This window comes from Triticum urartu, chromosome 4A (assembly GCF_056163025.1).
Source record: "Triticum urartu cultivar PI428250 chromosome 4A, HENAU_Tu73, whole genome shotgun sequence".
NCBI classification, from domain to species: Eukaryota; Viridiplantae; Streptophyta; class Magnoliopsida; order Poales; family Poaceae; genus Triticum; species Triticum urartu.
In genome coordinates this window covers 612,694,825-612,707,504 of record NC_141876.1, presented here as the reverse complement: position 1 = coordinate 612,707,504, position 12,680 = coordinate 612,694,825, and the positions used below count along the sequence as shown (strand labels likewise).

Genomic DNA, 12,680 nt, shown 5'->3' with positions numbered 1-12,680 from the left:
CCCCTTAAAAAGGATCTACGGGATCTGTCTTTCCCCTTAAAAAATAAGTACCAGTAGGCCTTTTTTCCTGCGCACAAGGGCTTTGTCGTTTTGCAGTGTTACTGTTAATCATGGGCCTAGGAAATATCGGGTCTTGTAGCTGCTGCATGTCGGCAATGATAGCAAAAATATCAGTGGTGGTCGGCAGCATAGTAGCTACCTCCATTTACCAGGAGTTGGGCTGTAACTCGTACTCCCTCCATTCCGATTTACTTGTTGTGGTTTTAGTTCAGGGCAATTAGTAGACTTAACACTTTACACTAATGTTTGCATCTTTTGAAATTTATTTCAGATCTTCTGACGATGTGCGCAGCGAGAGGAGATGTTTCCGTCGACTGTAAAGGCGTCTGTGGCGACTTCGTGAATCTCAAGTTGATGTGCCGGCTCAGTCTTTCGAGGATGCTCATAGAGATAGGGTATGCGTACGTGCGTTCATAAGGATGAGTGTATGTATGTAGGTATGTATGTAGGTATGTATGTATGTACGAGCGTGTGTGTCTGTATGATGTTTAAAAAAAGTTGTTGCTCCTTCGTTTCTTTTTTACTTCATGTATTAGCATTGTCTTAAGTCAAATTGTATAGAGTTTGATCAAATTTATATAAAAAAATATCAACATTCTTAATATCAAATCGGTACAATTAGTTTCATTGTAAAATATATATGTTTTTTAATATCACAGATGTTGATATTTTTCAATATAGAGTTGATCAAAAACTTGACATATGACAAATTTAATACACAAACTAAAAGGAAACGAAGGGGAGTTAGCTAACTATACTATAGCTCACGGCGAGCTGTAAAAGAATACTCTCTCTCTCTCTTAATATAAGTGTCATTGATTCAGTGTCAAAAACTTACTTATATCATGGTGAACCTTTTGGTTTTCTTTCTGGTACATGATTGTAGTGTGTACTGTAGCACTCATGAAGCACAGTTAGGGGAAGCATACGTATACTCTGAGAGGAAGCATAGATGTAATTCTTGGGGGAGGCAGAGATGGGCTCCGGCTCCGCTAGGCAGCAGACAACAGCATCAGGACGCTCCGGCCAGGGAGCTGCAGGTCCTGTCGTCGACGGCGTGGGACGTTGCCATGGAGCGGTCAGGACCAATCATAATTTGGATTTCCTTTGCGGATGTTTTGTGCTATTTTTAGGGATCCTGTTGACAAATGGGCCACATCTGAAATGAAAGGGTTTTATAGGATCTATTCTGCTGGAACACATGTCATACTATAAAAACGGTTTGCAGGATCTTGTAAATCGATTTTACGGTACGAGATTATAAGACTAGCCACAATGGGTAGTAACGTAGAGTAGTAATATAGACATGTTACTAGTCTATGTTACTACCTCTGTAGTGGGGAGTAACATATGTGTGGTAGTATGCAACACTTAATTTATTAGGCTATAGATACATCTTGCCTTGATATGTGTGATTTTACTCATACTACTAGTAACTAGCTATGTTACTATTTTTCTCTCTTTCTTCATTTATTACTTGTCACATCATCTATTTTATGTAGATATATGTGATGTTATTATCTATGTTACTCCCACTATGGGTAGTCTAAGGGATGTTAGAGTTGCTCTTAACATAATTTTCATAGTTTTGATTAATTATGTAAAAGTTTGACCTAAAAAAGACATGCCTTCAATTGATTGTAAAAAAAAATATAATGCGGATGTAAGAAAATATAATGACAATAGTAAGAGTGAGACGTTTTGGAGGCCAAACTCCATAGAGCCCTTTATTTTTGATAATTTCAAAATTCAAACTTTTCTGTTTCAAGCAAATCTAAAAATATATGCAAGTATACAAAGATGAAATGTATATGTGTGTAAAAATTCATGATGAAATATCTTGAAATGTGACCTGTGCAAAAAAGAAAAATTCATTGACTCGGAGGATGAGTAGCCCTCATTTCAACGTATACATTATGACTTCATGTATATGTTTATTTTTTCATATTTTTTGAAATATAGAAACACGAATTTTGATGAAATTTGAAAAATGCTTTTGGAGGCATTTTCGCAGTAATACAACTTAGAAACTGTGGATGTTAGGAAAAAAAATACTACTAATTGCTACGCACACATCGTTCCTGGTACACCGCAAACCCCCTCCCCTGTTCAAAATTCACCTCCATCCATGGCAATGGCAGCATCCCCGCATCAGCATTCTCCCTCACCACCATGGCCATCCCTCCCCTCGTCATCCCCAACGCCAGCGCCGGATATGGCGACGCCCCTCCCTCCTCCTTCTCCGGCACCGGCGTCGGCTCGGTGCCCTCGTCCTTATCCTCCTCTCGACTCATGGCGGCGGCGTCGATCTAGGCGCAGGCCTACGATAGGTTAGCCCTTGTTATCTTTGAGTTGGGGGCTATCACTGCCACCCAAGTTGGTGTATTGAAGATTCAACCAATGCTAATGCTAGGTTCCACTGTCTATGCTAATGCTAGTACCTACCCAAATCTGCTGGCACAAAGTGCAGTATAAACTTCGATTGTAGCTTCATTCTTACTACTCCAAATCTGCTGGCACAAAGTGCAGTATAAATCTGCTGGCACAAAGTGCAGTATAAACTTTGAGTTGGGGGCTATCACTGCCACCCAAGTTGGAGTATAATGTATCTGTAGATTGCTATGCGGGTGTAATGTCCTATGTCGTAACAACACATCGAAACATCCAGAAAGAAAGTCTTGGCAAAGCAATTGCCAACCGTGTTAATCCGGAAGTCGATGAATTAGTATTGCTTTGTCATCCTCCTTGTGTTGTGTTGGCTACAAATTTATAAAAGATCAGTTAACAAATGTTACAAGCAAAGCATATCTAGTTGTAGCATTGTGGTTAATTAATTAATTACAACCGCATCATACTAGTTGGCAGAAGATGTAAAACCAGTGATTAACCGTACATTCTGTAAACATACATATGAAATCATAAAGTATGAAGACTAAGATGGTTCTGTTCTTATTCCGAATCTCGGCAAACTTACATCATAGCTCGTGGGCGTCTCCTTCATGACTCTAGTTCAAATACCCATGCTAAATATTGAAAACAACAAATGACTGGATTTAAGACGGTCCCCCAATCACATGTCAAATTAGAATCGCTCTTCCGTGTTAAACGCTCACTTGTGCTCTCCTCATGCTCCAAGCCCTGAGCTGAGGCACTCTGACTGTGGCACTGCCATTGTTAAAGGCATACATGTGGGGTTGGCGGTTGTCGTCGACAAGCGACACTGGGTAAACTCTAGCCATGATGCAGACCCTGCCACCACCACCGAAGCTCTCCACCGCAGACCGATCAATCTGAATGGTGGTGTACATTTTCAGTTCTGTTAGGGAGTGAACATGTAACTGGAGAAATGACACGAAAGCCACCCAACTCACCAGAGTTCTGAGGGAGATCTTCCTTTCCTTTTCAAGGTCAAATTCAAAGAAGCCTCCATAGGTTGGTGTGTCCAGTCCTGGTGTCAGGGAAGACCTGCGCAAAGAAATGAAGAAATTTCTCCTGTCAATAGATATGCACATTCGTAGTAACAAAGATAAACACCAGCACTAACCTTCTTAGATCAGAGCACATGAGGATCATGTAATTTTTCTGTGATTTGTAAACTCTGAAGTGCACAACAGTGTGCTCCTCCGTGTCGTCGGAGGCCAGAATAACAAGTCCAAATGGCCCTATGCTACCATGAACCGATGCATCCGCTTCCCGGCAATGCTTCTCGGCATCAAAAAGCCAGGAAGGATCGAAATGATCAGCATCATCGATTGACGTCAGCTCAAAATCTATCTCGATGTCAGCCTGTTTCAAGAAAATTATGTGCCTGGTTAGCTACAGCTGCTCACAAGAACACACAAAACACCTCCATATGTATAATTAGTAATTATCGGGAGACCCTGCAACTTTTACTGGCATGCCTCTTTTTGTAATAAAAATTTTCTTTAGAAGACCAGGTAAGAATGTTTGTGAAATAGGAAACTACCTGCAAAGTGTCAGCTCCCTCAATCTCAAATAGATCTCCCATCTTCAAGTCTAGTCCTTGATGGTTGATTTCATTTCCTCGAAGGGACTCAATCTCTTCAACTGGCCATTGCAGCAGCCGTTTGCTATCGCTGTCTAACCAAATTGTCCTGGGGAATGACTAGATGTAATAGAAAAAAATGAGGTTAAACATGTTTCACTAATTTTTAAATCGTTATTTCAATATGATACAATTACAGCCAATTAAGGGTAGATTTTCTTACATGGATTCCTGCCCAGCCTTTTGCAACATCATCTGAAGAACTGTCAGTCTCAGTAGTCCAAGCCCATATGATCCTCCTTCCATGTTTAGAGTCAAAGAACGTTTTTGAAGCATAGAAATTGCCATAATCGATCCTCGGCCATAGCCGACTGTCATCAGTATCTGGCACAAAGACATCACGTTTGAGATCATAAACCCCTATCACGTACACGTCTTCACCGAAATTCAGGCCCATTTTGAGGACATGCTTGGCGCCATTTGGGATTGCTGAAGACATGTCCAGTCCATTGTTACTTCCCGGCAATGCTGCGAAGAAATCCAGGCACTCTAACATAATGGAGGCATTGGATGAATACAGCGGATGGTCAACTCTAGTCCAGTTCAAGAAGTCTTCGCTCTTGTACAAAAGTGCAGCACCGTAGCCGTTCAGCTGAGCACCGACTGCTATTCTCCATAGTCCGTCCGGTCCGATCCAACCGGTTGTCGGATCCCTGAACTGCCCCGAGTTCAAGCCCGGTACACCCGATTGGATCACTGGGTTATTGCCTGCTTTGGTCCATTCCCTGAGGTAGGGATCAGACCGGTTTTTGGGAAGCGCAATGTTTTGGACCTGATGCTTCTCAATGTCGATGACACCGGTGTATATGATGACCGGTTGATCACCAGATACAATTGTGGCTGAGCCGGACCAGCAACCTTTTATGTCATTTGGGGTATCCGGTTCTATTGCGGGTTCAAGAGTAATCCAGTTGACGAGGTCCGTTGAAACCGAATGGCCCCAAACTATGTTGTAGGAGGTATTGGGATTGAAGGAGCCATCGGGGTTATATTGGTAGAATTCATGGTAGATGCCATTGTAGTACATTGGTCCTGAAATTTTAATAAATGCAATATAAGATAGAAATCTGCAATTTCTTCTCTTTTGTATTATTTAAAAGTGTATGTGCCTGAGATATTCGTACCACATGGATCTTTTTTGTTGTTGTAGATTTCCAAGGATATCCAATTCATCGAATATATGAAGAAGAAAAACAGAGAGAATGTCAATGACTTGCAACAGATGTACAGTTGATAGGATATGATTATTGGTAAAAACAGGACCAAAGATATTCTAGGTTTCAAAATATGCCAGTACTTCATTACTTTCCAATGAGTATGATAGATCTGTCTAATATAATTCAGACACATAATGTGAGACCCTAGTTTCAGCGATATGATTCTGAAAGTGGTTTTTCGCTGTCGCCTTGTTTTCTCTTGTGGTTGGATCAACTGTGCCTTTTCCCCCCATTGACATACACCCATTCCATAGACAATTTTCTCCCTCCTTTTCCCCCTATTTAACTGTTACATGCAAAATCTGACTGCAGCGCCTACACCGAGCACCTATTTCGGCATACCCAAAGTAAGATGGGCGAAACGGTAACCAGTTTTTCTTGGGCCAAGAGAAGAAGAAAAACACACCAAAATCAGAGGGGCCATCTGATTGGCCACAGACAAAAGTGAAGAGATGACCCAGAAAACTTAACAGAAAAAGGAAACAGAGAGGTAAGCAGAGACATGAACAACATACCGTTGATCCAGTTCTTGGGAGGCTGCAGGTGGTAGGCAGTCCTGTACCTCTCGCTGACAATGGCGGTGGAGGGGCCCTTCGTTGAAGACTGTGAGCAGAAGAAGACTCCCTCTCTGCAGGGCCCTACCTAAGAAAAAAATTGGGGGCCAGCACGAAAGATCAGGTATTAAGGCCCTAGAAGAAAGAGGCTAAAATGAAATATATTTGGTTGAGTGGAGTAGAGGGGAGCTACTTTGTAGAAGCGAATAGGAGTTGGTGAAACAGAGAGCGAATGAACATGGGAAACAGGGAGGGAGTGTAACTAAAACAAATGACTGACACTGTAGGTTCTATTACAAGCTTAAATTTCAGAGACCTGATTCAGTTCATAGAAGAAATGGGAGCTTATTTTAGGGGCAAGTGAGTGAGTGAATGAACATGTTATTAGGCTTAATTACCAGGAGTTGGAAGAGAAGGCTGGTGGAGAAGATACACGCGAGGCCACCAAGGAAGCTGTAACAGCAGCAGGAGCAACAGTTAATTGGAGGGAACAAACCAAATGGAATAGTTGATGAAGGCGGCAGGCAGTCGAACAATGGATGAACTTACACTGTGAAGGCCGACATCGATCAAGAGTAAGTTAGACAGCAGCAGCAGCAGACACTCCAGTAAGTCAGTCTAACATACACTTGCAATTTGCAGGGGAAGAAAGTCGGGAGGGAGGGAGGGCAGAAGCAAGCAAGGAAGCTGTAAGAATCCCTCTTCTCACCTTGCACGGCCATCGCCATCGCCTCCGGCGGGGCGGGGCGGGGCGGGCGGCGGAGCTTCCCGGCGAGCTTCAGCTGAGTAAGGGCTACAGGTAGTAGGTGAGGTGGGGCGATGTGTGGGACGCATGTTTCTCGTGCGCGCGCTCGCTTCCTCAACTTCATTATTACGTGGCCGACATGGGTGGGTCCGTTGGCTGGCTCCTACAGTTTTCTTTCTTTGTGTGCGTGTGCGTACGTAGATCCATCAGCACATGCGAATGCGATGTGCTGCTGCTGGGCCGTTCAAAATGACTCACCCATCTATTATGCTCCTACATTTTTGGCGGTATATCTAGATCTACATTTTTTTTTTGCGGGTGTAGAGCAGAGTGAGTTGTTGTGTTGTGTGGCATCTGTCCCGGTCAGCCAACATTTGTCCACTTCTCCGCCTTCCCACAAACACTGTTTAAGACGTCGACTGACCCGAAAATGACGTCTCATGTGATTTTTGTGTGTTTCTTTTTCGGATCTGTATTTATTCCATATGGTTTTCTCTAGGTTTTGGGGGAAACGGTTTTTGACAGATCTCAGTGTTTTTCTTTCTGGTTTTGTTTCTACTTTCATTTTCCTACCTATTCTTCTATTTGATACTCTTTGTGTTTAATTGTTGGCATATCGCACAAAGTCGAGCGGTTGGCTTGCCGACCCAACTGCCATGGGTGGTCAATTTTTGAAAGGTTATGGATCTAGTTTACCGGTTTTTGGACGGTTCTTAAAGTTTCTCATTTGAGTTTTCATTTTTCTTTCTTTTCTATTGTTTTCTCTAAAAGTATTCTTTTCATTTTTATTTCATTTTTATCTCTTTCATGTTAGCTTTTCTATTTTCCTTTTTCATTCTCTTTTTTTACTTATTAGTTCCAGGAAAAAAATACATTGCCTTTTAAACATGTTCAATTTTTTAAAAAAATGTTCATGTATGCCAAAATACAATTTCTAAAGAATATGCACAAAACTTTGAAAAATGTTTAGGTTTTGTAAATTTTCAGAACACTTAATTTTTTAACATTCTTTCAGATTTAAATCTATATAAAATTTGGTATCCCGGTTTTTAGAAGAAGAAAAAAAACCGTTGGAAAATCGAAGCCGAAAAAACTGTGCAAAAGAAAATTGATCCAAAATATTAATTCAGGAGTGAGCGGCCATGCCAAATAGCCCAGCCCATGAGGAACACTTTGTTTGCCAGGTAGGCCCTCTCCGCAACAAGCGAGGTATAGGGGTGGGGCCTCCTATTTCGCACCTTAAGCGGCAAAATGGTGGTAAAATGCGTACCAAGGGCCGACTCAATAGCAGTCACTTTCCTTGCTACGCTGCTAACTAGCCTTTCTCATATTCTTTTTCTCGCTTGATCATCTAAAGGCACCTCCACCTGTTGCTTCACCAGAAAGCCGACGATATTTTCTTATAGATCTTATATTAAAAAATATAAAAATGCTCATGGATTTTCAAAAAGCTCATGAATTTTACAAAATCATGAATATAAGAAAAAAATTCATATTTTAAAAATGTTCACAAAATTTTTTAAAAATGTGACTTCAAAATGCTTTCACTTTTGGATAAATATCATAGAATTTTGAAAAATGTTCGTTAATTTAAAGAAATGGTCCGTTGAGGAAAGCCTGTGGCGAGCCATCATTTTCCTTTGAATAAATGCCAAGCTGCTCCATGGCCTAGTATTTCTCCTCAAAGCGAGTCACCCTCGTCTTCCAGCAGTTCAAGCGCTCCATCAAGCCATCATGACTCAGAGAGTGGCAAGACACCTCGGTGGCCTCTAGGTTGCGTGTGTTAAGGAGTCGGGTGTCATCGCCCCACAAGTCCTGCTCGACCTTCAGTTAGCGAGCCACCTCTTCCCCACCTTCAAAAGGGCATGGTAAGAATTTTCCTTATCCAAGTTCAAGGATGACTTTAGGAAACAGGTCCGGTCCTCGAGAATCAGAAGAATGTACACATGCTTTGACATGACTTCTACCTGAAATGCCAAGCGAGCCCGATGAGCCCAAGGGTCACAACAAGATAGCAAGCCATATATGTATGAAGACAAGCACTCACCAAGTGGCGAGCTAGAAGCAGTTTACCGAAGGCACGTTCTGTCGCATCAATCTGGGCCATGATCTACTCGTCGATCGAAACGAAATGCTCTCCACCTAGACAAGCTGCGACAAGTCAGGTTCGATAAGTTATCAAATAAAGGAAGCTTAAGAAGGAGAGGCCCATACTGGACGCCTTCTCATATGAAGTCGAGAAGCTCATTCTCATCATCGTCAATCACCACCATCTCCCAAGGCGCTAGCTCCAAGGAGCTCCCCACCAGCTCAATAAATACACGAATATAAAAATAATAATATGTGATCACTTTTTACAATTGCATGAACGTTTGCTAAAAATTAAGTAAATATTTTAAAAATATGGGAACACTTTTAGTTACATGAATAATGCATGGATAAATTTTAATTATACGATTTTTTAGAAAAAATGGAAACTTTTTTCAGTACACAAACATTTTTATAATTACTTGAATATTTTATTTTTGATATGTGCCAATATTTTTCTATAATACATGAATGTTTTTTACTTCTTTTTTGGTGAGCACACTACATATAAATTAGTTTATGAACATAAATGAAACAAAATTTATCTTCTTTAAATAAAAAAAAACTATGGATGGATCTGAAACCTCCACCTGAACAACGGGACTGGGCTGACTGGGTTGGGGTCGGGATGTTGGCGATAAGCAAAAAAGTTAAGATATCTAAAAAATGCAAAAAAGTTAAGAATCCGTCACCTTGCAAGTGCACGGTTGTCCTACCGCTCAAAAAAAAAACACGGTCATCTGCATCGTCTCCGGCGGGCGGCAGAGTGCACAATGCTAGCGCTTCCCGACGAGCGGCTTGAACCAAGACCAGCGCTGTACTATTATGAACTGCTCCATTTGTATAGTGATCTAAATGTTTTTATATTAGTTTACGGAGGAAGTATTGCTGTTCTAGGTAGGTATGGGCTCCCGTGACTTGGGTGGGAGTGGGATGCATGCTCGCTCAATTTGTGTCCGTACGTACAGGTTCCTACTGTTTCGACCAGCACATAGATCCATGCATGTGACGTGCAACCTCATTGTATATGTGGCGGACACTTTTCTGGCGCGAAGCGCCTCCATCGCCACCATGAGATTATTATATGTGGTTGTTTGGAAATTTTAGCTTCTAATTTTAACAAAATGTGTTTTAGTGAAGTATGGAGTGGGATTTATTTCGAGAACCACGTTTACGGATAATTTTCTTAGAAATATAAGAATGCAACAAAATCTTGCTTGTGCCAGAATGGTAAACCCGTGAGCAAGAGATAGGCTAAACTGGTTTATATAAATGCTTATAACTATCGTTTTTCCACAAACTTATTTTTTCAGTTTTACAACAACTACGTTTTTCTTATCCTTCTGTTTGTTATGCTAACCAAACAAAGTTTCTTTTGAATAATACGAGTGTATTGCCTTAGTAGCAGGGGCACCGAAACCATGTCTCGGGCTGTATTCGACTTCTCGTGCGGTTATTTTTATTGCACTCGTGACTTGGTTGTTCGCTTTTGCCGTTTTCTGTTTGCTTTTTTATGGGGTACATGTTTTTGTCGGGTTTTACTGTTTTTTTCTCTGGTTCATTTTTTTCCTCTTATTTCTATTTTTCTTACGTTTTCTATTTTTGATAACTACAACTTCTTAAAATACATGGTTCTGTAAGTTATATGGATATTTCTTAAAGAAAAAAGTTCATTTTACTACCCTGAAAAAAAGGTTGGTTTACATAACCCCTTGATCATTTTTTCTGCTCCTTTAACCCCCTAACCTATCCAATACCGTGTAAAAATAGCCTTGGGTGGGTTTGTTTAAGTGGTTTGCTGACGTGTATGTGGTCAAAGCGGTTTGTTGACCAGTAGGGCTCTGTCGTCATGTGAAGAGGGCAGCCGGCGCTCAGTCCTCGTCCTCGCCCGCCTATGGTGGGTTCTCCCCCTGGCCGGCTGCCCCAGCTGCGCCATGGCCGACCACGTTGTCGTGGGCTTCGAGGACGACCTCCAAAGTCTACTTCCCGGCCACCACTTCTCCGGTCATGCTCTCCTACGGCCCGGTTCCCCTTCCTTCGATGACAACCCCCAGGGCCCTGCCTCCGTACATTTTTAAATTTGTAAACACTTTTTAATTGCACGTACATTTTTCTATATGCATGATCAACTTTTAACTATTCGAACATTTATAGAAAATATGGGCACTTTTGTAGACCCATGCACACTTTTTTAGAAATACATGAACATTTTATTTTTGGTATGTGTGAATATTGTTTCTATAACACATGAATAATTTTACTTCTAGTATAATACAACTATATATAAATTAGTGCTATAAAAAAGATGGTGCTTGCGACGAGATAATTTTCTATTTGCTACTATTTGCGTTAAATTGTCTGCATATCGCGCAAGGCGAACGTTGGTTTGCCGACCCAACTGCCACAGGGGGTCGTTTTTTGAAAGGTTATTGATCTAGTTTACCGGGTTTTGGAAGGTTCTAAAAGTTTCTCATTTGGTTTTCCATTTTTCTTTCTTTTGTATTGTTTTCTCTAAAAGTATTCTTGTCATTTTTATTTCATTTTTATATCTCTCATGCTTGCTTTTTTTTCTTTTCTTTTTTTCCTTATTAGTTTTCTAAAAAATAAAAATTACACTGCTTTTTAAATATGTTCAAAATTTTAAGAAAGGTTCACGTATGCCAGAATATAATTTCTAAACATTATCCACAAAACTTTGAAAAAAGTAGGTTTTGTAAATTTTGAGAACGCTTTTAATTTTTTTTAACATTCTTTCAAATTTAAATCTATTTGAACTTTGGTAGCCCAGTTTTTAGAAAAAAAAACATTGAAAAATCAAAGACAAGAAAATTGAGCGAAAGAAAATTGATCCAAAAAATTATTTTGGGAATGAGCATCCATGCCAAATGGTCCGGCCAATGAGGAACACTTTGTTTGTTTTCCCAGTAAGCCGTCTCCGCAACAAGTGAGGTATAGGGGCGGGGCCTCCTACTACGCACCTTAAGCGGCAAAATGCTGGGAAAATGCGCACCAGGGGCCGACCCAATAGCAGTCGCTTTCCTTGCTACGCTAGCCAGCCTTGCTCGTATTTTTTTTCTCGCTCGATCATCTAAAGGCACCTCCACTTGTTGGTTCACTAGAAAGCCGACGACAGTTTTCTTATAGACTTTAAGAAGTTCACAAATTCGAAAATGCTCATGGATTTAAAAAATTACAATGCGTATAGATTTTTTAAAAAGTTCATGAATTTTAGAAAATCATGAATCTAGGAAATATTTTAAATTTTAAAAATATTCACAAATTTCAGAAAAATGTGAACTAAAAAATTCTTAAATTTTGAATAAATGTTCTATAATTTTAGAAATTAAAAGAAAATGATCCTTTAAGGAAAGCTTGTGGCGAGCCATCATTTCCTTTTGAGTAAATGCCAAGCTGCTCCATGGCATAGTATTTCTCCTCAAAGCGAGTCGCCCTTTTCTTCACGGTGTCCAAGTGCTCCAGAAGCCATCATGACTCAGAGAGCGGCAAGACACCTCGGTGGCCTCTAGGTTGCGCGCGTAAGGAGTCAGGGTCTCATCAGGCCACACGTCATGCTCCACCTTAAATCAACGAACCACCTCTTCCCCACCTTCAAAAGGGCATATGGTAAGACTTGTCCTTATCCAAGTTCACTAACGACTTCATGAAACGGGTCTGGTCCTTGAGAATCAGAAGGAGGTGCATGGGCTTCGACATGGCCTCTATCTAAAATGCCAAGTGAGCTCAATGAGCCCAAGGGTCACAACAAGATAGCAAGCCATATATGTATGAAGACAAGCACTCACCAAGTGGAGAACTAGACGCCGGTCACCCAAGGCATGTTCTGTCGCATCAATTTGGGCCATGATCTACTCATCAGTCGAAACGACACGCTCTCCACCTAGACAAGCTGCGACAAGTCAGGTTTGACAAGTTATCAAATGAAGGAAGCT

At 41.0% G+C, this 12,680-nt stretch overlaps 1 protein-coding gene across 3 annotated transcripts; it reads right to left on the bottom strand.

Moving 5' to 3' along the window:
* Window positions 1-2,924: 2,924 nt before the first annotated feature.
* LOC125553234 (beta-fructofuranosidase, insoluble isoenzyme 4) lies at window positions 2,925-6,585 on the bottom strand. 3 transcript variants are annotated; one of them, XM_048717039.2, is made up of 8 exons: window positions 6,447-6,585; window positions 6,296-6,350; window positions 5,859-5,985; window positions 5,251-5,259; window positions 4,290-5,158; window positions 4,028-4,186; window positions 3,605-3,846; window positions 2,925-3,525 (listed from the first exon to the last, which is right to left on the bottom strand). In XM_048717039.2, exons 1-8 carry the CDS (start codon window positions 6,461-6,463, stop codon window positions 3,162-3,164), a joined length of 1,842 nt encoding a protein of 613 aa, XP_048572996.2. In that variant the 5' UTR covers window positions 6,464-6,585; the 3' UTR covers window positions 2,925-3,161. The 3 variants fall into 3 exon arrangements, with proteins under 3 accessions (XP_048572996.2, XP_087375425.1, XP_087375426.1); XM_087519299.1 differs by lacking the exons at window positions 5,859-5,985; window positions 6,296-6,350; window positions 6,447-6,585 and having other exon boundaries at window positions 2,925-3,350; window positions 3,432-3,525; window positions 5,251-5,846; XM_087519300.1 differs by lacking the exons at window positions 5,251-5,259; window positions 5,859-5,985; window positions 6,296-6,350; window positions 6,447-6,585 and having other exon boundaries at window positions 2,925-3,350; window positions 3,432-3,525.
* Window positions 6,586-12,680: the final 6,095 nt, after the last annotated feature.